The sequence below is a fragment of the Corvus cornix genome, chromosome 4A, assembly GCF_000738735.6.
Source record: "Corvus cornix cornix isolate S_Up_H32 chromosome 4A, ASM73873v5, whole genome shotgun sequence".
NCBI classification, from domain to species: Eukaryota; Metazoa; Chordata; class Aves; order Passeriformes; family Corvidae; genus Corvus; species Corvus cornix.
The window spans coordinates 19,374,827-19,401,837 of NC_047058.1; the positions used below are offsets into that span (position 1 = coordinate 19,374,827).

The following is a 27,011-nucleotide window of genomic DNA, read 5'->3' on the forward strand; positions in this document are numbered from 1 at the left end:
GGGCTGCCGGAGCTCCCCCAGCTCCCCGTCAGAGCACACCTGCTGCCGGAGCTCCCGCCTTAGGGCCGGGATTAAATCCCGGGGTGCTGGCGCTTCCCGGGCTCCCTCCCGGAGCTCCCGGCCACCCTGTCGCCCTTTTATGTGCGGGTGTCCCGCTGGAGCCGCGGCGGGGCCACCGCCGGGAGCCTGATTGGCTCCACACCCCTGCGCCGCTTCCAGGTTGGCGTTTCCTCCTCCCGCGGCCAGGTAAAGCCTTCCCGACCCGGCACCGGCCTCCCACCCGCGCAACTCGCTCCGGCTCGCCTCAGGGTTTTTGGTTTTTTTCCCTTTCCCTTCCTTGTTTTCCCTCCCTTTTTTCCCCCTTTTCCCCCCGTTTTCCGGGCCGGGCCCGTCCCCGCGCGGGGGGATGAGCAGCGGGCTGGTGGACGCCGCGGTCTTGGCGCCGCTCAAACCCGTCACCATGTCCGGGGACCCCCACGAGGACACCCCGGTCTTCGAGGACATCAAAGCCCCTTCCCGGCCCCTGGAGAACCCCCCCGACCTGGCGCAGGTAAGCGTTGGGAAGGGGCCGCTTCCACCCGCTCAGGTGCGCGGAGCCTCCCGAAAAACCCCTGGATTTGGGCTGAATTCTGCTTTGTTTTTCCCGTCGTTGCTGCGACACCTCCGTGGCTTTGTCGGCTCCCGCTTCCCCCTCCGCCGGCTTTCCTCCTGGGCGTGTTGGGTTTCGTTTGGGAGTTTTGGGGTTGGGTTTTTTTGCCTCCTGTCTGCCTTCAAAGCTCCTCGTCGTCCGTGTGGGCTTTGCTCCCACTCCAGGGTTCAATCCCTGGCCCCTGGGATTGGCAGGTGAGGGGTGTCCAGGGGCTCTCCCACTGGCAAGGACAGGACGTGGGCCCTGAGATTGCTGTGCCCGCGTGTGCTGGACGAGAAACGGGACCTTCTTTTCCATTTTATTTTATTCCCTGTATTTTTCCGCCGCCATGGTGGGGAAGGAATGCTCCTCGAGATTCCCTGGCAGCATTCCCCCTAGATAAAGACCTGGATAAGTGGCTTTGGGATGTTCCTGCAGGCCCAGCCCTATCCTGGGCCCTGCTGCCCACCCCAGCCAGGGGGACGAGGCTCCGTGTCCCACCACAGAGCCTCCAGCCGCTCTTCCCAGTGGGAAGGAGGCTGAGGCAGGCCCAGCCCCACCCTGGAGCCGAGGTTTCCCCCTTTTCCCGCTCCGTGGGGCGCGGGGTGCCCGGGATAATGATTAACCCCGAGCCCCACGGCCCCAGCGCCATTTTGATCCGGGCGGGAATGCTCCGGCCCCCGGCTCCAGGGACACGCAGGGACCCCCACCCCGGTTCTGCTCCTCCGGAGACCCCCGGGAGGGCACTGCCAGCAGGGGTGGCACCAGCCAGGGCTTGGGGCTGTGTGTCCACTGCCCCTTCCCTTGTCCCCATGTCACCAATGTTCCAAGGGCCATTTTGGGGCTCTGGCCGTCACAGGGAGGCAAAGGCCAGGTCTGCATCTCTGGATTTCCTGGAGATCTGGGATCCACAGGGGCTGCCAGCAGTGCTCACGGATGCGGGGTCAAACTGGGGACCATTCCTCCTTCCCCTGCGATCTTCCTGCCCCTCTGTGCCAGGGTTGGGGTTACCTGGATCAGAAGCGGGGTGGTGGCTCTTGGAAAGCTGGGGATTATCTCTGGGGCCTTCCCAGGGGGAAGAGCTGTCAGCTCCCTCCAAACCTCCCCAAAACGGGCTGGGGAGGCTGAGCTTGGCTTTTTTCCTTTTTCCATCTGGGTGGGATGAGGCAGCGGGGCCGTGACCAGTGGGGCAGTGTGGCCGTGGCCAGCCCTGAGCCACCTCAGGGGGACACCCGTGGCTGGAGACACCTTCCCCCCCAGTCTTTGCTGCTCTTCCAAGGAAAAGGGGGTTTGATCTCACTTTGCTCTGGGGTGGTGGCAGCGGAGGGGTGGCCTTGGAGGTGTCACCCCTTTGCCAGTGACCCTCCTGTGACCCTTTAGGGATCCTGGGACTGTGGGGCTGAGCAGATCCCACGGATCCCCAAACCCACCCAGGGAGCGGGACCATGAGTGGGACACCCTGAGAGCCCCGGGCTGCACCCCACATCCCCGGGGAGGAGTTTTCCATGCTCTGGCCCCTTTCTCCCAGCGGATTCCAGAGGCTGTGGCGCTGTGGGAGCTGTGGCTGGAGGGTGGAAAAGCTGGAAGGCCGCAGGGCTGGGAAGCCTTTGCTCCAGAGGGTTTTTATCAGTTTGATGAGGCTGGTGCCAAAGGCTGTGACCTGTCAGGCTCCAGCTCGGAGCAATTCCCGCTGCTCCGGCTGCCCGGGCTCGGGAAAAGGCAGGAGCAAATTATCCCCGTGGTTTCGAAGTGCCAGTGCCATATATCCCCCTAAAATTGCTTTTCAGGTGGGATCTCTTTGCTGTCGAAAATTTTACTGGATCTGCCTCAGGTGGAAACAGCTCCTCTGTGGAATTTCCAGTCAGCTTTTCCCTTTCCTTGGCTTTTCCAACCACCCGGCCCCGAGTTAAAAAGGGAGAGAAAAGAGGAGGGAAAAGCGCTTGTGAAAGGAAAGTTTTCCTTCCTGATTTGAGTCATATCAGCCAGAAAAAGCATTTTCTTCTTGAAATCTCCAGAGGTGGATGCTGGAGGGAATAATAATAATAATAATAACAATAATAATAATAATAATAATACAATCATAATAATAAAATACCAAGAATAATATTAATAATATTAATAATATTAATAATATTAATAATAAAAAGCAAAAGCAAGGCACGTCCAGGGAACGTTTCAGGAGAGGAGGAGCCGATCCCTTTGTGTGGCTGTCGGGTTCCCGGGATGAGTGAGGAGCCTGTGGGATTTATCCCTGCTCCCACCTGGCTCCCACAGCGTTCCCGGGCACCTGGGGCTGGAGGAGCATCCCGGCATCATGCAGGGCCTGGAAGAACAGGGCAGGAATTGGCTCCTCCAGGCTTCCCTGCAGCTGTGGGCAGGTGGCTCTGAGGATCCTCGAGGATTTGGGAAGGCAATCCCTGTCTCCGTGGCTCCAGCCGGGAATTCTGGTGTTGGAGGTTGTTGAGAGAGCGAAGGAGCTGCTGGGAAGAGAGAGATGGACAAAGCCCCAGCCTGGCCCTGGGTTTAACCCCTTCCTGCCTGTGCTAGGCCCCGGGGCAGTTGTGGTGGGGCTGGTGAGCTCCCAGTGGGGCTGAGGTTGCTGTGGGAAACAGGGAAGATCCTGCTGAGTGTGGAAAGGGATTTTCCTTGGGTGCAGGCTGAGGAACAGCAGCAAAGGGCTCCCTTTGTGTCCCCTGATCCTGATTCCTGCCCCACGGGCACTTCCTCACCCTGTCCTCGGCTCCCTCGGGCTGGGTCAGGGGCTCAGGAGGAATAAAACACCTCGGGCACCTGGGAGGTGCCTGGACACATCGGATGGGATCAGGAAAGTGCCGTTCCCAGAGCTTTTCCTGGCACTCCCCATCCTCAGTGCCGGGACTGGCCCTTCCCAGACCCTTCCAGCAGTGTGAAAGAATGGTGGGACAGGGTGGAAGTGCTGTGGTGCTCCTCTGTCTTCGTCTTGGCAGGGATTTTGCTGCTGGATCACAGGAGAAGCCAGATCCAGCAGTTTTAGGAATGCTCCGGCTTTCAGGAGCTGTTTCAGTCCTGCCCTGTCCCTGTGCCACGTCCTGCACCTCCTTTGGTGCCACATCCTGGTCGTGAACGTGGCTGTGGTGGCCTGAGGGTGGCTGTCCCTTGGAGCAGGGATGGCTTTTCCTGCTCCTTGGTGCTCCAGCGCCTTGCACAGCCCAGCTGGAACCAGGGTGGTGGGTCCTGGCCAGGGCCAGGAGAGCCCTGCCTGCCATAAATAAATCTCCTTTATTTATTAGGAGAGATGTTGGAGTGCCCGGCACAGCTCCCGGGGGATGATTCATTTCCTTGGGCTCCCAGGAGCTGCAGGCAGGGAATAAATTTGGCTTTTCTGCAGGGAAAGGGGAGATGGCGACTTTGGAATTTTGCTCTGGACCTGGAATGAAATGCTGGGGGGAGAATCATGGATGTTCTGCCCTTGGGGATCCTCCTGGCTTTGGAGAAGGGTTCAGAAATTCCATGGAAGTGTGCAAAATCCGTTTCCAAAGGGTGCTGGCAGCCCGGGCAGGCTCCAGGGTGTGCAGGAATGGTGTGGGAGAGATGGGAAGTTAAATCCAGGCAAGGAGGAATGGGCACAGCTGATCCCTCTGGCACGAGGATGGGTTTGGGAGCTGGTGGGGCTGAGCCTTGCATGAGGGATCTCCAGAGGGAGGGATCCTTCCCTCTGCTTTGCTTTGGGATCAGCTGATCCCGATGTTTTCGGGACCAGCCTGTGGATTTGCAAGTCTGATGGGCTTTGTGCCTGGCAGGTGTCTGCAGGGCCACAAGGAATTGGGGTAGATTCCCAGAAAGGATCCCTTTATCCCGCTAATTCTGCAGGAAGACCCTCAGGAGAATCCCCAGCCCACCCCTGTGTCAGGGGTTGGTCCCATGGCTGAGCGACTCCAGAGGCAGCAGGATAAACCCAGTGAGCCAAAACGCGGGAAATTCGGGGGGTTCATCCTCAATATTCGTTACTTTATTTTCCTGGAGTTCCCCGGGTGGGTGCAGGAGGGAGTGAGGAGCGGGATGGAAGGAGGAGCAGCGTGGAACAGCTCCCCGGAATCGCTCGGCCGAACTTTGAGCTGCGGAGCGCCGCGGCTTTGTCCCGGTGTGGGACAAAGGCTGATTGTTCTCCTGCGGGAAGTCTGCCTCGGGAAGGGGACAGGGATTCCAGGTGTGCCGTGCTCATCCTCCTCCCCGCCACCTGCCCTCCGCTGGGCTCAGCTGGAAAAGCGCCTGTGGCCCGGTGGTTTTTCCTTTTTGGGAACCTGCGGAAGGCGGGGATGAGCGGGGCGCTCCGATCCAGCGCATTTCCCTTCATCCCCGCTCCCGAGCGGTGTGTGGGGAGCGAACCCCGCCGCCTGAACTCACTGCCCGGCCTTTGGGGAATGCATTTCTGGCTCGTGCATCACCGCCCGGGAGTTTTCCCCCTCTCAAACCTGTTCGGTCACCTCCCGGCGCTGTTTTGTTCTCCTTCCCTGCTCCACTGAGTTCTTTTATCCAACCCATCCACTGCAAATAATCGCACTTACGAGCGTCTTGTGAGCTCGATTGCAGTGTTTGCTTTCCTCGTGCTCCATTGGCGAATTCCCGGAGTCACAGGGTCCCGCCGGGCTCTGGGGATTGGAGAACTCGTGTTTACAATTCAGGTGTTCTCAGAACTTGAGCTAGCATGAAAACCCTCCAAAAAAACCCCATGGGCTGTTTACCACATCAAAGAGCTTCAGCCCCGTTCGAGCTCGGCTTGAAACTCAAACAAAGAATCTTTCACTGAGTTCAGAAATGCTGCGAGAATTCTTGGAAAATTAAGGTTTTCTCAGTGTGGTGGGGAGGGACCTTCACGTTCCCACCCAGAGCAGGATTTGCGGCTATTAAACCGCATTTCAGCACCTCGCTGTTTGTAGGATTTTCAGTGCAAGCGGGAGAGGGGAATGGCAAGGAATTCACCCCGGTGTAGCTGCTGTGAAAACAAAGGTTTATCCCGAACCCCGGCATAGTATCCATCCCTTATCACATCCCTCACACCTGAGGCACTTTGTCTCATGGATCTGAACCCATCCTGGACAGGCCAGAGGATGTGGATGCTCTCCAGCCCGTGGGGGTTTTTTGGTTGTGTATTTATTTACCCCAAATATTTTAATGTTGTCTCTACAAAATCCTCATTTTGCTGCTCCTCAGGGGTATTTCGGGGAGCTGAACCTGGGAATGGCTGGATATGTTACAATTCCTCACAATGAGCAGGTTTGGTGTCCTCTGAACTGTGGAAAGGCCCCAGATTTGTTGGGAATACCAGAACATCTCCCCAGCTGCTCATTCAAACCATTTCCGAGCGTTTCGTTCTGGGCAGCTTCCAACATTTGGGGGTTTGGTGGTTCTGCGGCATGGGAGAAACTCAAAGCCATTAATTGGGGGTTTGTCATCCCCTCAGGGACCCCAGGAGTGTCCCAGTCCTTGTGTTTCCCAGGGCTGGCATTGCCCAGGCTCCCAAATGCTCCCACTGGAGCCTCTCCAGGGCTCGGAGCCTTCTCTGGGAGCTGTTATTGGCCATAATCAACCTCCCTTAATAAACAGCAGCTGGGGATTCCTTTATACACAGGGAAAACGTGGAAGGCCCTGGATCTGGAGGAAACTCTGGATTTCTGCTCCCAGGCCAACACCAGGAGCACAGAGGCCGCTGCTGGTGCAGGGCGGGGAACGAGGTGATGGTTAAGGTCCCTTCCCACCCAAACCATTCCACGATCCCACAAAATACTCAGGATGGGACACGTGGCTGTAGGAATGGGGGCTGCAGGAATGGATCTGCTCCAGTGTCCCCCTCAGTCCCTGTTTTGGCAGAATCTTCTCGGCCTGGGGAAGTTCAAGCTTGGAAGAAGAGTTGGCCCAGCCCAGCGTTCCCACCTGCCTCAGGGGTTTGGTTTGTGCTCCCAACTGCTCTGGGAGGAAGTTGGGGCCACAGGGATGGTGGGATTTGCTGTCTGCATGTGAAACCTGACCTTGCCCGGGGTCTGCCCCGTGGTTTCCTGGGAAGAACAGGATTTGTGGCCTGTTTGGTGGGATCTGGATGCCAGGAGGGCTCCACAAGCCCCGGCAAGCAGCTGGTGACTCATTCCATTGTCAGTCCTTGGGAATGTGCTGCCTTGGAGAGGAGTGTGAGCTTCCACAGGGACTGAGGGAGGCAGAGTGAATCCCACCAGCTGGGGGGGATCCCTGGGAGCTCCGAAGCCTCTCCCATGGCACGTTCAGGATTTAGGGCAGGGATGTGTGACTGGGGGAGCTGGAAAGCTCAAAGACAATCCTGGTGTCCTGTGGCCAGGAAGAGGTGGATAAATTTGTCCAGGTCATCCTGGTGACATCCAAGAGTCAGGGAGAGGGTGGCCTGGGATGGAGCTGGGTCCAGAAGGAGCAATGGAGCTGCAGGGAGGGCCCTGCTCCTGGCTGATGCCAAATCCAGCGCTGATTTGTGCTGTGTAACCCAGGGTTCCTTGAGTCCCGCCGTGCTTTGGCTGGGGCTGGAGCAGCTCCAAGCCTCCCCATCTTCCAGGAGTTGAAAGGGTGTTAGATCATTCCCTTTCTCCCAAAGAACCATCCAAGGGGCTGTAGCAGCTCACACCAGGAGTCAGCCCAGCTCGACCTCCAGGAGCTTTGATGGAAAACCTGCCCTTGCCTTTCAGGGGCTCCACCTCAGCCTTTGCTGAGCAGGAACAGCTCAGAAATCATGGAGTGTGAATATCCTGGAAGCTGTGGAGGTCCAGCTCCCTTAAATCCTCATGTCCTCCCTCCCCACGCTTTGAGAGTTGTCCTCACACCGCGTTGGAGCAATGGGAGAGGGGAGAGGCCATCCCTGATTCCCCCCTTCCTTCCAGCTCCATCCGGTGCTGAGGCGGCTCTTGGTGGTTCTGCAGAAGTGGGATCAACCCCAAAAATGTGGATCAACGCCAGTGCCAACATGGCACCTCCCACCCTGCCATCTGGAGAAGCTCCTTTGGTTTTCCCTTCCCGCTCCAGGCTCCGTGTCTCCAAGGTTTTGGGTTTTTTCAGTCCAATGATGGATTCAAACCTTTATTTTTGGCAAGGCTTCTGTTTGCTGCTGGAGCCTGGCTGTTCCCAGCTGCTCCTCTTCCAGCCCCTTGACCTTGGAGCTGGCTGAGGGTGTTTTCCCTGGCTCCCTTGGCCTTTGGGATTGTGGCATGGTCCCAGTAATAAATACCTGAGCTGGATTGCCTCGGAGGGAGCCTTTATCAGCTGCCGGAGGGAAGGAACTGCGAGCACAGTCAGTGAGTCTGGGAATGGGGCTGCCTGGCTGGAGATTCCCGGCCTCCCTGGCTGCTGGGAAGTCGTTATTGGCTCGGGGAGTTGCAACACAGGGCAGGAAGGAGCACTGGGATAACCCTCAGGAGCTCCTGGGCCATCCATGGGCACAGACCTGGAGAAGGGAGGATCCATGTCCTGCTCCAGAAGCTGGAGAGCTCGGGGATGGACGCCTCTGCCAGGCTCCTCCCTGGGCACGGGATTTCAGCATGGATCCCCACTTCCCAGGTGGCCAAAACTCGGGAATTTTAAACACCCCAACAGCCCTTGGGGACAGCTGTGACCCCAGGGGGCTGAGCACCCCCAGCACCCTCCGTGTGCAGGGACAGTGAGGGGGTGGATTCTGCTCCCAAAGGGATTTGGGGCGTCCCCATCTCCCTGTGCTCCTGGGGGCATTTCACAGCAGGTAAAGGTGGCTTTGGGACACCCCCAGCACTCTGAACCCCCAGGTCTGGGCAGGATGGGGGACTCACACCCTTTATCCATGGCCTGGCAGGGAATTGTGCAGGAAAAGGGGAAACTGTTGGGCTGGAAGATGTAAAGGTTGGATTTGATCGCCTTAGAGATGTTTTCCAACCCAAATAATCCATGAATGCTTCGAGGGCAGCCCCTCACCCTGGAGTTGCTCTGAACCCCCAGGTCTGGGCAGGATGAGGAGCTCACATCCTTTATCTGTGGCCTGGCAGGGAATTGCTGCAGGGAAAGGGGAAATGTCTGGAGTGGATGATGTAAACCTTGGACTTGATCACCTCAGAGGTCTTTCCCAACCCAAACAACCCATGAATGCTTTGAGGGCAGCCCCGCATCCTGGAGTTGTTCTGAGCAAGCAGGGGAGCTCATCCAGGGCTTTCCTGGGCCCAGCACATTCCCACGGGAGCTCGGATTCCATCCGGGATTCGGCTTTGTTGTTTACGGCAGCCAAACGTTGGGCACTTGAAAGGAAGAGTCCCGGGGCTTTCTTTGCTAATCCCGTTTTACAGAGAGTTCCAGGAGACTTGAGGAACAAACAGAAAATAACGTCGATCCAGGTCGGTATCAAACCCAAATGATCAGAGGGACAAATATTTACCCAGGTCAATATTTAACCAGGAGACAATAAACGCTGATATTGAACCAAATCTGGATATAAATACAGGCTATTTATAAAGCGAGCCTGCACAGGGGCACTGCCAGGGCCGTGCCAGGGGGGTTGATTGATGATTATCCTGCCCATTGTTTGCTGATTCCCTCGGAGGCTGGAGTTTCGTGCAGGTGCACGGAGGAGAAAGAGCCCGGGCTGGGTTGTGGCACAACCGTTGTGCCACACCTGTGCTCCCGGGGTCCCTGGTGCCGGGGACAGGCCCCCCTTTCCCGTTGGAGCCGTGTCCAGCTGTTCCCCCATTCCCTGAACCCCCACCTAGGAACGGTTTGGGTTGGGAGGGGCATCAAAGCTCACCCAGGTCCAACCCTGACACCTCCCACTGTCCCAGGCTGCTCCAAGCCCCAGTGTCCAGCCTGGCCTTGGGCACTGCCAGGGATCCAGGGGCAGCCCCAGCTGCTCTGGGCACCCTGTGCCAGGGCCTGCCCCCCCTCCCAGGGAACAATTCCTTCCCAATCTCCCATCCATCCCTGCCCTCTGGCACTGGGAAGCCATTCCCTGGGTCCTGTCCCTCCATGCCTTGTCCCCAGTCCCTCTCCAGCTCTTCTGGAGCCCCTTTAGGCCCTGCAAGGGGCTCTGAGCTCTCCCTGGAGCCTTCTTCTCTCCAGGTGAGCACCCCCAGCTCTCCCAGCCTGGCTCCAGAGCCCTTGGAGCAGCTCCGTGGCCTCCTCTGGATTTATTCCAGCAGTTCTGCATCCTCCTGATGCTGAACCCCGGGGCTGGCTGCTCGTGGCTGCCCTGCCTGGACACAGGTGACATTCCTCCTGCCCCCCCATCCCCAAAGCTCTTTGCAGCAGTGACAGCACCATAGCGGGGGCTGCCTGTGAGCAGGAGCCTGGCATCCAGCTGAGAAGGAATCTCCCGTCTGGGAGCTGGAATGGGAGCTCTGGCCAGGCAGGAGGGAGCTCAGGGCTGATGAAACCCCCCCGCCTGTGCCAGCCCCTCCCTGTGCCACCTTCAGAGCTCGTTGCCTGTTTAGCAAACACTGATTTCCCTCCTCGTGCCCTGGCGCTGCCCGGGTGCTGACAACACCTGATGTTCCTCCGGCCGTTTGTCATTTATCACCTGCGGATTAGGAGGTGTTTAATCAGGGACAGCCACGTCCCGCCCCCGCCCCGCCAGCCCCAGCCCAGATCTCCGTGCTCGTGGTTAATCCGGGTTTAGCTGGGGCCTGCCAAGAAATGTTTGTGTTGGACTCTGCTTGAATCGATCTCGGTGCTGATAACAGCTCCCCTGGCCTGGGACAGCTGATCCAGGGATAGAGGGCTCCCAGGCTCCTGCAGGATTTATGGGAACGGGCAGGGGTGGAGGGTCTCGTGCCCACCCCTCTGAGCCACTGGAGAATCCACTCCGGAGAGCTGGGATGGCATTGCCCTGTTCATCGAGCCACTGGTTTTACTGGGGCTGGGGGCTTCACATCCTCCAGCTCTCCCAGGGGCTGCTCCTGAGGTTAGCCCATCCTCCAGGGAATTCTGGTCGCCAGGTTTGGGTGTGCTGAGTGTTACACTGCTGGTCCAGTGACACAAACTGGTGTCCAGTGGCCTTACTGGAGTGGACAAAGTACTGGTTTGTGCCTTTTCCTTCTCATTTTTATTTTGGTTTCTTTTCCCTGGCAAATTGAGGAGATGCTTCTCCAGGGTTGAACTTGTGTGACTCCGGGGGGGAAATCCCCCTGGAATTCAGTGCTTTGGCTGTGCGAGAGGAGTTTCGTGTTGGCTTTCCCTTCCTGGCCACGTAAAGATGGCTTCAAGTCAAAGAGAATGGGTTTGGATGGGATATTGGGAAGGAATTCCTGGCTGGGAGGGTGGGGAGGCCCTGGAAGAGGTTTCCCAGGGAAACTGTGGCTGCCCCTGGATCCCTGGAAGTGTCCCAGGCCAGGTTGGACAGGGCTTGGAGACAGCCAGCAGAGCAGAGGCTTTATTGGTCTCCAGTTGTGTTTCATCCCAAAACGAGGATCCAGCACCTGGAACTCCCCTGCAGGCTTGGGATTACCTGGGGAAGAGCTTGGCTGGAGGACACAGGAGCTTCTTCTAGTGGTTCTTCCAGTGATGGGACACAGCCTTCAGCCCCAAAGCCCAGGAGATTTCTTGTTTAAGCATCTCCTCGTGCTTCCATGGCCACGTGGAGCCCATGGATCTCCAGGGATGGCAGCTCTCAGCATTCCCAGCCTGCTGACATCCCTCCTCTGGGACCTCTGGTCTGTTGTGGCCTTGCAAGGAACATTCTCCATTTAGGTGCAATCCCAGGATATGAACACCTCAAAAAATGGGAAAACTCAGTCCACTGAGTTGGTTTTCCTGGTTTTCTGTGTGCCAGAGGGAAACCTGTGCTGGTTTTGCGCCCGTGCTGGTCTCAGTGACCATCCCAAACTGGGAGGGGACGGGAGGCTTTTCCAGGGTCCTGTTGGACTGGAGGAATGGGAGAGGTTTGGGTGAAACCGGGTGGTTGTGGAGAAGAGGGACACGCTGGAAGTGAGCAGGGGAAGGATGTGGAGTGAGGATGAGCCCACAGGAGGCTGGTAAATGCTGGTTTGGGATTTGGAGAAATCCCAGATCTCTTCCCCTCTGCTTGGTGCTGGAGGACGGTGGCCTGTCTGGAGCACTGACCTTGGAGAAAGGTCTGAGGGATGTGGGAAGAGCCCTCAGCCCTCTGTGGGAATTTGGGAGAGGTGGAGGCAGGAGAAGGGAGAGGTGCAGGACGTTTGTGAGCACATCGTCATCTGTATGGGGGTGATAAAGGGGATTTCAGGTGCCGTGCCTCAGTTTCCTCGGGAGTGCTCTGTACTTCCCGTTTGTCTCTTCTTTCCAAAGAGGCTTCCCTGTTCCTCCTCAGACAAGCTCCAACCCATGGTGGGCAACCACCAACCCATGGTGGGCAATCACCAGCTGCTTCCATGTCACGGGGTGTGGGGTGGGAGGAGACACCGGTGGCAGGGGGGACACCTGGAGGCCCTGGGGGGCTGTGGGAGGCTCTGGGGGGTGCTGCCCTCCCTTGGCCAGGGGTTTTTGAGGGGGGTCTTTGGGGTGGCCAAGCTGGGGAGGACACCCCACTAACCCAGCCCTGCCTCCTGCAGCTGCACCCCATGAGGATGGACCAGCGGATGCCACCGCTCATTCTGGAGGTGAGTGGCTTCCCTCGTTCCTTCCCCTGCATCCTCCTGCTCCCGTTGGTGACAGGAATCACAGAAGTCTCCAAGAGGTTGAGCTGGGACATTCCCCACTTCCCATTCCCACTTTCTCCCTCCATCCCCGCTGGCAGCCAGGACAGGTCCCTCCGTCTCTGCCAGTCCCGCGTGCCAGCGCGTCACTGCCACCGCCATGGCTTGTGTGTCCCCACGGGCTGCATCCCAGCGCCTGTGACAGGAGCCAGGAGCGACAGCCAGGGCACCCGAGTGCTGGAGTGGCACTGGGTCACCTCAGCTGGACTGACGACTTTGTAGGATCATGGAACGGTTTAATTTGGAAAAGCCCTCTAAGATCACCCAGCCCAACCATTCCCCAGCACTGCCAAGGCCACCACTGGCCCCTGTCCCCACGTGCCACGTCCAGAAGGCTGTGAAACCCCTCCAGGGATGGGGACTCCAGCCAGGCCTGGAGAATCCTTTTTGGAGAAAATTTCCCCAATATCCACCCTGAGCCTCCCCTGGCCCAGCCTGAGGCCGTTCCCTCTCCTCCTGTCCCTGTTCCCTGGGAGCAGAGCCCGACCCCCCCGGCTGCCCCCCTCCTGTCAGGGACTTGTGCAGAGCCACAAGGTCCCCCTGAGCCTCCTTTGCTCCAGGCTGAGCCCCTTTCCCAGCTCCCTCAGGAACTCTCCAGCCCCTTTCCCAGCTCCCTCAGCCACTGGATGTGGATGTGGCATTGGCTGGGAAGTGCTTTGGGGTCAGAGGTGCCAGCACCTGGCCAGGCAGTGTTTTCCAGGCGTTTCTGGGCCACAAAAAAAAACTTCCCGTTTCTCCCAGTGGGAAAGACGATGGTGCTTGGGATTCCTGCACAACTGTGGCGTAGTGGAGAATTCCATGGGGTGGAACTGTTGTTGTCCAGGTCCTGCACACACACACAGAGCAGAGGGGCCGGGCTGGTGTCCCTCACTACCCCTTTCTCCAGGAGCCTGAAGGGGAATTACTGTGGTTTTTTAATGGAAAAACTGGGAAAAGGCTGTGCTCTGCAGGGAGGGGTGGTCATGGAGGGAGGGAGGTTGGGTGACACCAAACACGGCACAGGCAGAGGATAGGGGGTCTCCAGATTTGGGATCTGAAATTCGGGCCCTGCATGGAATCCTTTAGTTTGGAAAGGCCCTCTGAGCTCCACACCTCTCCACGTTTGTATTCCTGCCCGGTCCCTGCGGCAGAAGGACCTTCCCTTGGGAACTGCAGGTGAGAAAGTGAAATGCCCGAGATAAGGGAAGTGTGGAAGGAAAAGGCACCCAGCACCTTGCCCTGCCCCTGCTCCTGCCAAGTGGGGCCGTTCATTGCTCAGGAATGTGCGGCATCCCGAGGCGCCCGGGGTGAGCTGATTCCCAAGGGAACCCGGCCTGTGCCAGCCTGGCTGCCAGGAGTGCCCAGGGCTCGGCTCCAGGGCTTTGGTTCTCCCGAGGGAGGGAACCCGCGCTGGGCACCACGGGGCCCAGGGGAGCAGGGAGGCAATCGGGGAGGCAGTCGGGGTTGGAGCTCTCCATGAGGATGGAATGGAGATGAGGGGGCCCAGGTCCTTCCCCTGCCTCCTGCTGATGCCTCAGGGTAAAGAGGGAGGGCAGGCACCAGGGACAGGAGCCAGGGAACGGCTGGAGCTGGGCCAGGGAGGGGTTTAGGTTGGATATCAGGAAAGGTCCTTCCCCCAGAGGGTGCTGGGCACTGCCCAGGCTCCCCAGGGAATGGGCATGGCCCCGAGGCTGCCAGAGCTCCAGGAGCTCTGCCAGGGATGTCCAGGGTGGGGCTGTTGGGGTGTCTGTGCAGGACCAGGGGCTGGACTGGATGATCCCTGGGGGTCCCTTCCAGCTTGGGATATTCTGTGACTCCATGAGTAGCTTCCAGAACCCTGAGCCAGGGTTCCCTGTCCAGAGGAGCTGCTTGAGCTTCCTTTAACCAGGACAGCAGCTTCCAGGACCTCCACGTTCGACGAGAACAGACATGTCGCGGTTGGACTCGATGACCTTCGAGGTCTTTTCCAAGCACAGCAATTCCCTGATTCCATAGGGCTCCCAGCACGGTGTGTACACACAGCAGTCCCAGCACGGCCCTTCCCAGCCCGGCCTCCCTGAGCTCCTTCCCGAGTGGCACAGGGTGGATTTGTGGCTGTCCCCGTGCCTGGGTGACAGCCAGCTCAGCCATGTGTTGCCAGCACGGCTCCCAGAGGTGCAAAGGCTCTTTGAACGAGCTGGAAGCTCCGTGATCCTTTCCCTGGAAAGGGCGAGGAAATCTCTTGGCTCCCTCCCAGCTTTGTTAAGAGCCCTGAGGTGGCAGCAGGGCCGACTTTGGCCCATGGCACTCTGGTGACACGGTTCAGGGCTGGAAACCTCGGCTCAGGGCGTGGGCTGAGCTCGGCTCCTGCTCCTGGAGTGCGCTCCGGGCTCCGCCAGGGAAACCTGGTGGTTTTCCAGCTGCTCTCCATTGGAACGAGGCTCCGAGGGCTTTGACACTTGGAGAACCATGTAATTAAGGGTTGGAGCTCTGCACAAGAGCTTCAGTGCTGGGATCTGCCACCACAGTGAGCAGAACCTGAGTCACCCAGTGCCAGCAGATGAATTTCCTCGAGGATTTCTCCATCAGGTTGCTGGATTGTTGGGCCTGGATCCAGTGGGATGCCACAGCAGGCGGGAACCAGGAGGGGAAGGAACCGGAGCCAGAGGTTCTGGTAGCTTGGAGGAGCCAGGCTTGTAAAAACAGCTCTGTAAAACCAAAACTAACCCAAAGGTTAGGCCAGGGCTGAGTCACTGCCCAGGTGAGGCAGGAAGGCAGGAACTGTTCCCATTTTAGGCTCAGAACCCACTGAGTAAGTGGCAACATCACTTAGATTTCTAGGCCCAAATTATTCCCAATTAATTAAAGATATTGTCCTAGAATTCCTCAGTTCATTAAAGAGACTGGCCCAGAATAAAACACTCCTCAGGCTGCTGAGTTTAAAGGAGACCAGAGCCAGCGTGTCCAAGGTGGGCTGCAGATCCAACCTGAGGTGTGATCCTGGCTGGATTCATCTCATTCCCGGTGCTTGTGTGGCCAAAGCTTTGTAGCCAAAGCTCTGTAGCCAAAGCTTGCTTCCCCTTTATCAGGTGTGATTTGTGTCCTACCTGCATCCTCTCCCTGGCTGCCCGCTGTTATCAGGGAGATAGGGAGGGGGGAAGTGGGGCAGAGGCCGCTGATTCAGCCCTGGGGAGTCTGGCTGAGTCAGACCCGGAGCTAAATCACCTCAGCTTGGCTTCCTGGGCCGTTCCTGCTGCTCCCTCCATTTCCTGCTTGCTCAAATCCCTGCTGGACGTTGGCCTCCACCCACTGGGTGTCAAGGTCACCTTTCCCAGCTCCCGTGTCCGTGTTTTTGCCCCAGGCACGCTCGGAGATGGACAAGTACCTATCCAGCGAGGTGCCGCCCATGCCGATGCTCCCGGACAAGAAGTACCGCCGGGAGAGCGCCTCGGTGGTGGATGAGTTCTTCTCCACGGAGAAGCCCAGCTCCACGCCCTACAGCGTGAACATCAACGTCATCCTGCCGGACACCACGCACCTGCGCACGGGGCTCTACCGGCCCCCCAAATCCATGGCCCCCTTCCCTCAGATCAAAACCGAGCCCGGCACCGGCTTCTCCCAGCCCTGCTCGTCCGCCTCCGGCCCCACGCAGACGCTGCCCGACTTCACCAGCGTGTTCAGCATGCCCCAGTCGGTGGCGGTCAACAACATCTTCATCAAGCAGGAGATGCCCGCGGAGATCCCGTTATCCGCGCACCCGCAGCAGTCCCAGCTCTTCCAGCTGCCCCTGGGCGGTGCCCGGCGCCGACATTCCCACCCTGGCGTCCTCCTCCAGCAGCAGCACCACGGCCATCAGCTGCCTCAGCGGGGTCACCATGTCCACGGGCTCCATGGCCAGCGTGGCCCACAGACCTGTGCAGCCAGCAGGGCCCCTCAAGCAGTACCCGCACGTGGCCCAGGGACAGGGAAGCTTCGGAAACATCCCCGGGCAGTTCTACCCCGCCCCAGGGGTGACTCTGCCCCCCTCGCCCCCCAACTCGCAGCCCGGCAGCCCGAGAACCAACCCGAGCTCATCAACACCATCTCTCCCCCGCCGTCCTACGAGGCCACTTTTGGACTGAAGCTGGTCCAGTCGTCCCAGATCCCCCCAGTCCCCAACGGCATCGGGGGCCTCTCCCAGGGGCACATCGTGATGCAGCCCCCCAAGTACAACCGGCGCAACAACCCCGAGCTGGAGAAGAGGAGGATCCACCACTGTGACTACCCAGGTGTGCTCATGGTGGGCTCTGGGGGGCTCTTGTCACCCCGAGGATGGGTGGGGGTGTCCAGGGAGGATAATTGAGATCCCTTTTGGAATGGAGCTGTGGATGGAGCCCCAGGGAAGCGGGAGGGAGTAGAAGAGGTTGATCCCACCAGCATGGTGCGGTTCCTGTTTTGTCCCCTTCCCTCTCCCTTTACACTCTGGCAAAAGCAACTCAGAGAGGCAGAGAGCTCCTGCAAGGCCAGGGATGCTCCTGGGAATCTGCACCTGGGAATCTGCTCCTGGGCTGCTGCTTCGCTCTGGTCTCTCCCAACCCCAAGCAGCCACGTGAAGCCACTCTGCCATTCCCACTGACTCTTCCTTTCCCTCTGTCTCACAGCGGGTGGAAAACCAGCAGGGAATTCCCCCAAGGAGACCCAGACTCTCTCTGTAGCCCCAGCTCTGATCTTCCAAAGGCAATGAGCTGAATGTCCTGGTGCTGTCCTGCCATGGCTCCGTGGCTGCATCAGGAGCTGTGGAAGGGCACTCACGGAATGGTTTGGATTGGAAGGGACATTTAAAGGCCATGTCATGCCACCTCCTGCCATGGGCAGGGACATCTTCCACTATCCCAGGTTGATCCAAGCCCTCAAGCTGGGGATCAGCCCAGAGATGCTCTCGCTGCCCCTGGATCCCTGGAAGTCTCCTAGGCTGGGCTGGATGGGGCTTGGAGCAGCCTGGGATAGTGGAAGGTGTCCCTGCCATGGCAGGTGGCACTGGGTGATCTTGCCTTCCAAGCCAAACCATCTGGGATTCCATGACACACATCAGGGAAGCAAATCCCACTGGGAGATCCCAGTGAGAGCAGTCTGAGGGCTTGGAAATCACCGCTCCTGGAGCCAGGACACACCTCCCACTTCCTGGGCTGATCCCCAGTGCTGACCAGTTGGGGATTAGCAAACAGTTTTCCCATGGGGGTGTGTGAATGAGGAAAGTCACTTCCTAACTGCCTCCTGTGAGATTTATGGGCTCTTTCCATGGCATGGGAGTGGCTGGAGGTCAGCCCAGAGGCTCTGCCTGCTCCAGGTCCTGTCTCCAGCCATGATCCCAGGAGGGGAAAAGCAGCTCCTGCCCGTCCTGAGCAGGACAGGCCCTGTCCTGCTGATCCTGGGCAAGAGGCTCCTCTGGGCTGGGTGGAAACGCTGGGATGAAAAATGTCCCCGTGCTGCTTGTGCAGGTGATAAAAATTCAAATTCGTATTTGAATGTCCTCGTCAAAAAACACAAAGCAGCAGGGCCAGAAAGGGCAGCAGAGGCTTCCTTAAGCTTTGTCCAGCTGAAACCTGGGAGTAATTAAACCCAACTCGTTTTGAGACACCTGCTGCTGGAACTTTTCCCCAGCCCTGGTGTTTCTGTTAAACCCTGTCTTTGATTAAACCTGTTCTTGCTGATCTTGTGAAAACACTTGTCCCTGGCTCTGTTCTGGCACCTGGAAGCCAAGCTGTGACTGTCCCTGGCTCTTTCCTCCTTCCTGGAACATTTGTACCACATCTGCTGGGCCGGGGCTGTTACAAAACCCAGCCTTGCAAAGTGATATCAGCTGTGACTGGAATCCAGGGAGACAAAGGGCAGCACAAAACCAGAAATGGGGGGGGAATCGAGGGTTTTCATCCTGCTGGTGGAAAAAGGGGTTTGAACCTCTGTGCTTGATCCTTCCCCCGCTCTTTCCCAGCACAATTCCCATGGGTGGCAGGAGAAGGTGTTCGAGTCTGTCTGCCTCAGAGCAAACGCTCTTTAGTTAATACTGAGCCCGAGCCAGGCTTATTTGCATGGCCCAGCTCTGTCCCTCACCTCAAACACCAGGGTTTTTTTGAGCAAGTGCCCCTTTCCCACAGGGAAATTGTGGTTTTTTTCTGTCCTTGCAGGTTGCTCAAAGGTTTACACCAAGAGCTCCCACCTGAAGGCACATCAGAGGACTCACACAGGTAAGAGCAGCTCCAGGAAGTGCTGCCAGCCTCAGGTACCAAACCCCCCCAAAAGGGAGAGATGGGATTTTGGGAAGGAATTCCTGGCTGCGAGGGTGGGGAGACCCTGGAAGAGGTTTCCCAGAGCAGCTGTGGCTGCCCCTGGATCCCTGGAAGTGTCCAAGGCCAGGCTGGACATTGGGGCTTGGAGCAGCCTGGGACAGTGGGAGTTACCATGGTGTGAGATGAGCTTTAAGGTCCCTCCCAACCTGATTTGTTCCTTGATTCTGTGCTTTTCTGTCGCTCTGAGCTCTTCCCTTGAGATGTCCCAAATCCTACCCGGGGCTGATCCTGCTGACCCTCCAGGAAGGTTGCAGAAGGCCTGTGTTGCATGTTTGGGACCTCTGAGGAGACCGGGGCATCTCTTTTGTGTCAGAGCTCCCAAGGAGAGGGGGGAACCCCTTGTGTCTCCTTGGGCACCACTCCCTCCAAACCCACCCAGAGAAGGGCTCCCAATCCGTGCAGGGCTGGGCTGTGCCCTCATTCCCGAGGGTGCCATGGTGCAGACAGGGACCCCAGCACGGAGCAGCTCCTGCTCAGCTCCCCTGGGCCGATCCCAGCTCCGTGACACTCGTGCCGTGCATTCAAGCCCCAGCGCCCTCATTAAGGCATTTATTATACCTGAAACCTTATCAGATCCCCAGGTAGTCCAGGAACCATCAGTGCCCTCATAAATCTCTTTTATAGGAGGGCTGATCTTTACTGAGAGCAATTAAGCCGGGCCCAGAGTTCACTTCTCTTTTTTATGAACAACGACCAAACCCTGCTCTGCGGCTGGGAATTGGTTCTTGCTCTTGGCTCCGTTCCTTCCTCCCCTTATCAGCCCTTCAAACAAAGAATTTCGCTTTGTGGGTGAGCCACGATGTTTTTTTGGCAGGGGCTGGGGAGGAGGGGGCTGGAAAAGAGCACGGAAGGGGTGGAAGAAAGGAACAGGAAGGATGTTGTCCCAGAGCTGGGTGCCGATAGGGATTTATCACAGTCTGGAATCAGGGCTTTAAAATTAAATTAAACATCTCTTGTCCCTTCTGGTTGGGAGCACAGGGTTTAGCTCCGTGCCCAGGACATTGGGCACCTCCTTACCCATCACATATAAAAATGTACCCAGGAAAACTTTCAAACTGGGTTTGAAATCCAGTAAAATTCTGGTTTTTCCAAGTTTCCCAGTGATCAAGGAGGAAATCCAAGTGGCTTTGCCTCCTTCCCTTCCCCTCCTGTGAGAGGGAAGGGCGGAGAGGTGAGGGAGGATGTGAGCTGAGGGGTCAGGAGAACTGGTGGGGGTGTGGGATGAGCAAAAAGCAGGGAATCCAATCCAGAGCCGTTGTACAACCCAGGCCCGGGATCTCTGCATCCAATGTTTTTATGCCTCACGTTTTGCTTTGCCTCGCTGAGCTCATCACCAGGGCTGCAAGAGCAAGGACTCACCCCAAATCCTACCTCAGCTCCATCATCCAAAGGGTTAAAAATGTCCCTTCTCCCATTCCCTGCCTGAGAAATCCATGATCTGGGAGCTCTTTCCTTGTGGTTTCCCGTTGCCAGGGGCCGGGTGTTTTCCTCTCCTGGAGCCACCATTCATTTCCTGGGTGCCATTGTGAGATTAAATATAAACCCCCGGGGCCGGGAATGCCACCTTGGATCCTTTGTTTGAGCCCGCCCTGCCGTGCTGTCCTGGGAGACACAGCCAGCTCCCAGGACAATGGAAAACCTGGGACAATGGGAAACCTTGGGCTTCTATCCTGGAGATCAACCTGGCATTGTTTGGGAGCAAAGGGCCTTGGTGGGGTTGACCCAGCCAGGTGACCTGGAGGGGACAAAGCTGCAAGGGGCAAATCCTGCCTTTGGGAATATCCTGCTTTGGGGAAAATCCTACTTTGGGGAAAATCCTACTTTGGGCAAACCCTACCTTTGTCTTGGCACGTCCCAAGTCCTGTAAAACCCCCACCAAGTCCTTGTAAATCCTCTGCAAGTGCTGTGTTTACCCGAGCCATAAAAACACCCCTCTGTTTCCCACGGAGCAGCGCCCGGGGTTTTTGGAGGAGCAGGATGTGCTCGTGCTGCTCTGCCACCTCCAGGTTCACACATCCGTGGTTTTGTGCTTTTCCCACTCTGGGCAAAGCACTGGAGATCGTGCCGTGGCTGATTTCACTTCCCTGACCAAACGTGGCATTCCCAGCCCTGGAATTATCCAAGGCTGGGTTGGATAGGACTTGGATCTAGTGCACGGTGGAACCCGGTCTGGTGGAACCTGGCCTGGGGAAGATGGGCTTTAAGGTCCCTTCCAAGACAAGGCATTCCAGGATTCCCTGGTTCTGCAGAGCAGCCTGTGGGAGGAAGGGCTCCCTGGGCAGCAGGGAGAAGAAGGAATCCCTGTAAACTGATGTCGTCCCTGGAAGTTGGTGTAGGAATCCCTGGAAGTTGGTGGAACCTGGTCTGGGCAGGGTGGAACGTGAAGGGCTTTAAGGTCCCTTCCAAGCCAAGCTGTTCCAGGATTCCCTGATTCCACGGAGCAGCCTGGGAGAGGAAGGGCTCCCTGGGCAGCATGGGGAGGAAGGAATCCCTGGAAGTCGGTGTAGGAATCCCTGGAAGTCGGTGTAGGAACCCCTGGATGTCAGTGCAATATGACAGGCTTCCAAGTCAAGGCATTCCAGGATTCCCTGGATCTGCGGAGCAGCCTGTGGGAGGAAGAGCTCCCTGCAAGCATGGGGAGGTGTCCCTGGAAGCACGGGCAGGAAGGAATCCCTGGAAGCACGGCAGGGCAGGGCACACATGCCCGTGCACGCGTGCTGCGTGCGGACGTGCGCTCCCGCCGCGCCGCTGCGCCCGGCAATTGGCCCGGGAAAGGGTAAATATTTGAGGTCGGGAATGTCAGCACATTCCCTGAACTCTGCCTGCTTGTTCAGGCTGTTAAGAGCAGCACTAATATTTGAGAGCACCACGCCCTGCGTGGGGACAGGGCTGCAGCCAGGGTTCAGCCCCGTGGCCCCGCTGGAAGCGGCCGCGGGCTTTTCCGGCCCAGTTCCCAGCTGGCTGGGAAGGTGCCCGGTTGAATGGATTTGGGTTGGGAATGGGTGTGTTTGGGAGGGAGGGGGAGAGGGCACGGGGATGACATCACCTGAACGCTCTGAGGGAAACACAATGCGTTGTGTACAGAGCTGCTGGCGGGGAACTTGGAGGTGTGGAGCGTTAGGTCACGGAATCCTGGAATGGTTTGGCTTGGGAGGGGTCTTTAAAGGCTGTCTGATCCTTTAGGGACGCCTTCCACCAGACCAGGTTGCTCCAAACCCCATCCAATCTGGCCTTGAGCACTTCCAGGGATGGGACAGCTGCCAACATTGGATGGAGGTTTCAAAAAAATTTAGATTTTTCAGACTGAAATTTAGATTTAGAGCCCTTCTCTTCCTCCTGGCACCTCCCACCACCCCCACCTTCCTCAGGAATTTTCGGCTTTTTATTAAAAAAAAAAAAAAACTAATTCAGAAGTTGTTTTTAGCCAGAAATGCTCCAAAATCCCACAGGAGCTCGGAGAGCACTGGAAGGCAAAGCAGGAGGGGTGGAGAGGGACGAGACCTGGGTGGTGCAGCTCCGTCTTCGGTCCCTCGCTGGCTCTGGGCTGAGCGCTGCGGGGAGCCCTGGCAGTGCCAAGGAAGTTGGGCGTGTCCCAGAGGCTGGGGGGCGTTTTTGGGAGGCTGGGCACACGTGTGACCGGTGGCTGTCCCCTGGCCAGGCGAGAAGCCCTACAAGTGCACGTGGGAAGGCTGTGACTGGCGCTTCGCCCGCTCGGACGAGCTCACCCGGCACTACCGCAAGCACACGGGGGCCAAGCCCTTCAAGTGCCTGGCCTGCGGCCGCTGCTTCTCCCGCTCCGACCACCTGGCCCTGCACATGAAGAGGCACCAGAATTAGGAGCCGCCTCCCTTCCCACTTCTCCGAGAGCAGCTCAAACTCTTCCCGTCTCCCAGGGAAGAACCTGTACATAGGAATGACCCCACGCCGCGATCAACCGAGGCGGCAGGAGAGCTCCTGCCAGCCTGGCCCCGACTCTGGTTTCACAAGAGACTGAAACCCACCCAGCTCATTTCAGACGAGCCCTGATTGCAGACTGAGCTCCTGACGAGCCTCCTGGTGGCACCGGGCCGACAGAGCCAGGATTCCCAAGGGCTTTCTTCCAGCAGTCCTGCTATTTATTTGTCACTCAGGAGCGACTTCATGTCTCAAGGCCTTTTGGGACGATTTTTGCCCCTTTGGTGAGGTCCAGGAGGATGTGACAGCTTGGCTGTGACAGGTCTCACTTGGACCCTCTTGGCCAGTCCCATGGCATGGCCATGGATGTGGCACCACATCCCTTGGTGTGACCATGGATATGACACTCTGTCCCATGGTGTGACCATGGATGCGGCACCGGTGCCATGGTGTAACCATGGATGTGACCCCTGTCCCATGGTGTGAGCATGGATGTGACCCCTGTCCCTTGGTGTGACCACAGATGTGACACCACGTCCCTCGGTGTAACCATGGATGTGACCCCTGTCCCTTGGTGTGACCATGGATGTGGCACCGGTGCCGTGCCAGAACAGGAGCCATGCCCAGGGCTCTTGGGGGTGACAATCCCAGTCTCTGTGGGGGCATAGAAGAACAGACCTGTGACAAACTCACCCTTCAAACAAGGGACAGCACAAAAGCAGGTGACAAAAGCGTCACCTGTGTCCCACTGAGCCCATTGCTGGCAGCCACCTCACGCGGGACTGCCAACGCCTGCCCTGCCTGGTCAGGTTTTTATGGTTGTGTCCTTAGCATTTCTGCTTCCAAGAGGAATCTGGACTTCAGGTGTCGCTGGGGGGACCAGCCTGGGTTTGAAGCTACCCAGGGGACAACAAAAGAGCCACTGCTGAAGGTCTGGAGTCCCAGAATCCGCCAGTGGTGCCCTTCCCCAAAATCCTCCCACAAGGACTCGGTGGCCACCAGTCACACCGGGCCTGTGCTGTTGCCATTCCATCAGATGGGGAAAAACAAAAAAGGGAAAAAAGCATCTGGGAACCAAATTCCAATAAATCCTGCAGTTCAGAGTGGAATCTGGAATCACATGACTACCTCACAGGTTCACCGCCTCCGGCTCCCTAAGCTCCTTACCCCCATCCCATGGGATGCACATCCCTGTTCTCCAAAGCCTTCCAGGGGTTAAATTTGGGCACAACAAGAGCCAGTTCCAAGAGCAGCTGGGAGGGTTGTAAATAAATCAGGAACAAATAACGGGCCTGCTGTGTCCAACAGAATATTGATTTCTTCCACGCCCGCCTCCTCTCTTATTTTTCCTTGGATAAATTCGGGTGGCGCACGGACTGATGTGTGGGATGGAAGGCTGGACCATGGCATGGCCAGGTGGCTGGAATTTGGAGGCCACTCCTCTCTGCTGTTGCCAAAGCCACTGCTGGCTTCCTGGTTGTTCTATTCCTTGGAGAAACAGAACCAACCCCAACCCCGCCACTCTGTTTGGCAGGAGAGGAGGGCAGGAAGGATTTGGGGTCAATGTTGTGCTGTAGGCTTTGGGATGGACGATGGTCCAGCTCTGCGGCGACTCCTCCTGTGGCTCTTGAGCCAGGAGCCTCCCGTGCCACCAGGGAGGGTGGGAGTGGAGGGGGTGACAGGTCATGGAATTGCTGGGTGGTTTTCCCAACAGTGGGAGCAGTTTTCCAGCCCTCAGCACCAACCTCCACGCCCCAGGGTGGTTTTTTCGGGGCACCTCCTGTGGTTGAAGCTCCCCAAGGCAGGAGCCAAAGCACAAAGCACAAAGCACAAGGTCCCCGCGTGCGTCACCCTCAGCCCCACCCACGGCCCTCTCAGAGGGGTCTCTTCACCCCCCTCTGCCTCTTCCCATCCCTAATTCCCCTCTCTCCCCACCCTGTGATGCTGATGGAGCCCAAAACCAGTTTGCTGAAAACCAGCACAAAGCCAAACCCACCAACAGGCAGCTTGAAATCCGAGGGGAGTTGGACACAATTTTCCTGCTAATCTTGGGAATTTTTTTCCCTACAGCCTCTGCTTGTCCTCCCCTGGACTCTGTGTGTGTAAATATATAAATATATATATATTTTTTTAAATTTGATGAGGGGCAGAAGTGTTTTAGCACCCAGCCACTGCTCTGCATGCAAACTCCTCACGTGCAAATGCTTCTTTGTTTTGAAAAATGAAAATCATGGCAAATCCTCGGCTTTTATTCCTTTATTTTCCTATGGACAGAGTGGACAGCTCTGGGTTTGCGTTGGTGGCCGAGGGCAGTTGTTTTTGGGGAGAAATCCGGGGAGATGGGGAGTGGTGCTGGTGGAGCCTTGTGACACTCATGACAAACGACAGTCCCTCCCTCCCCGGTCCCCTGGGACACTTTGGGAAAGCTTTGCAAGGAGTGGATCAAACGCTGGAATGTGGGTGCCCCACCTCTGTTTGAGAACGGGGAGAAAATCGCTGTAAATAGGCCAAAAGTGCTGTGTGACTCCGGGGGTTCTTCCAGGTGATCCTTTATTATCCAAGATGAGCACAATGGGAAAGAAATTGGGACCTGGAAAATGTGGGGAGGGAAGATTTCTTTTCCTGGAATGCTGTGTTTGTTAAAGAGCCCCTCTCCCCCACCGAACTCCCCCAGGAATATTGATCCATCTCCTATTTTGTAATAAAATTTTATCACCTGCAGACCTGGTCTGGCTTCTGGTCCTTCCTGCTCCAAGAGCTTCTCTCCCCTTCACGCCCTGCTTTTCCAGGCTTAGGGAAAACAGGGAATAAAGCTCTTTTCACTGGGAAAATGGGTGTCCAGGCAGGGAAGGATCCATGAACGGTGTGAGCCTGGAGTTGTCCCTGTCCCAGTGCCGTGGGAAGGGAAAGGAGGGACAAACTGCTTGTTTTTAATCCCCTCACCTTTGTGTGCTCCTACTGTTTATCCTGAGCAGGGAAATGGGGCATCCACAGATCCAGGAGGGAGCTGGAGCAGAGCCAGGAGGGGGAGAGGGACAAGACAGGGACAAGACCCCTGAACATTCCGTGGCACCCTCCTGTCCTTGGGGACACCGCTGTGCCCCGGGCTGTGCTCTGGGTGTGCCACGGGCTGATCCTGGTGAGGTCACCAGGACGGGGAGTAACGGGGATGCCAGGGAGGTTTAGAGGGTGGCTGATTGTTTGAGAAGCTGAGGGATCCTTCCAAAGTGGGGGAAGCCCCAGAGAGGGCATCACTGGAGAGACGTCAGACCTGGCTGAGGTCCCTTTGGGCCAGCTCCTCCCTGGAACATCCTCTTAGAGCAGTGGCAGACCTGGGGCAGGGCTCAGAGCACAGATGGAAGTTCAGGCTCGTCCCTCAGTGGGTTCTCAGCAGAGCAGGATCCCAAAAAGTCCTTCTCCCTTTCGCACCCCATGGCTCTCACTCCCTGCAGCGTCCCCCAGCACCGTCCCCGTCCTGGCCTTGTTTGTGCCGACGGTGAAGCAACGGCTGTAAAAGCTGGGTCGATGCATGGACTGTTCCTGCCGGGCTGTTAAAGCTCCAGGAATGCCAGGATCCAGCTGGCCAAGGACAGGGAGGGAAGCAGGAGGCAGAGGGAGGGATAAAATCCCGGGGGAAGCCTGGAGGAGGCCACGCGGTCTCACAGGGCATGGCCAGGAGGTGACGGCACCAACAGGAGACTCCTCTCGGGTTTTTCCTCAGAATTCAGAAGGAAGTGATGCTGATGCTACCACACCATGTCCAGCACCTGGAAAACACATGGAAGGAGGATGGGGATGGGAAACTCCCTGGGGGAGGCTCAGCGAGCCTCTGTCCTTCCTCTGCCCCCCGGGGTGATTCCAGAGGGGAAAGGTCCTGCTCGGTGTCACCCTGTGCCCAGGGTCTGCTGGGACGGGTGGGAGAAAACCCAGCCCAGCCTCCCTGGGGTCTGGGAGGACCCTGGAGATGCCCCCCAGCCCGGCAGTGACTTTGAGGGTGGTTTTAGGTGTGAACTTTGCTGTCCCTCCCCGCCGCCCATCGCTGCCCCCGAGGCTGCTCTGTTGGATGTGTCCATGGCCCGGCTGTAAAGTTATCCATTGACTCGGGAAAACACAACTGAAGGGAGAAGGAGCCCCGGGCGGGTTCTTCAGGCATCTCCGGAGCTCAGCAGAGGCTTGATTGTGGCACTGGGACACTCCTGTGGCCGCGGGTGGCTGTGGCAAAGCCACCCACGGGCTGTGACCTGGAGGGACAAATCCTGGCTCCCAGCACCCCCTGGAAAACATAAGGGAATGTCCCAGCAGGGTGAGTTTTGGGGGAGGTGGCGGAGTATGTTGCTGGTGGGAACGGGCCGTGCTCGCCGTGACAGCAGCCACGAGCGCTGCCCTTCAAACCCTGCCCTTATCTCCTTCATCCCGGGGACTATCAACCCCTCGAGCCTCCCGCTGCAGCCCGAGCCATTAAAGTTAACCATTACCCACAGCGAGTGTTTATTTGGGATAATCCAGGCCCGGGGGAAAGTGAGGGACGGG

General features: G+C 57.7%; 1 protein-coding gene and 1 long non-coding RNA gene across 2 annotated transcripts; one reads left to right on the plus strand and one right to left on the minus strand.

The window, feature by feature from the left end:
* LOC104691713 (Krueppel-like factor 5) lies at positions 1 to 25,202 on the plus strand. The gene is given in 7 exon segments (XM_039572169.1): positions 1 to 550; positions 12,160 to 12,207; positions 15,623 to 16,060; positions 16,062 to 16,308; positions 16,311 to 16,529; positions 18,426 to 18,485; positions 22,246 to 25,202. Coding segments are annotated over 7 exon segments (1,335 nt in total). The 5' UTR covers positions 1 to 406; the 3' UTR covers positions 22,425 to 25,202.
* On the minus strand, positions 4,595 to 5,160 carry LOC120412038. Its single transcript, XR_005604697.1, has 2 exons — positions 5,080 to 5,160; positions 4,595 to 4,908 (listed from the first exon to the last, which is right to left on the minus strand). It is a non-coding gene; the product is annotated as an uncharacterized LOC120412038 (long non-coding RNA).
* Positions 25,203 to 27,011: the final 1,809 nt, after the last annotated feature.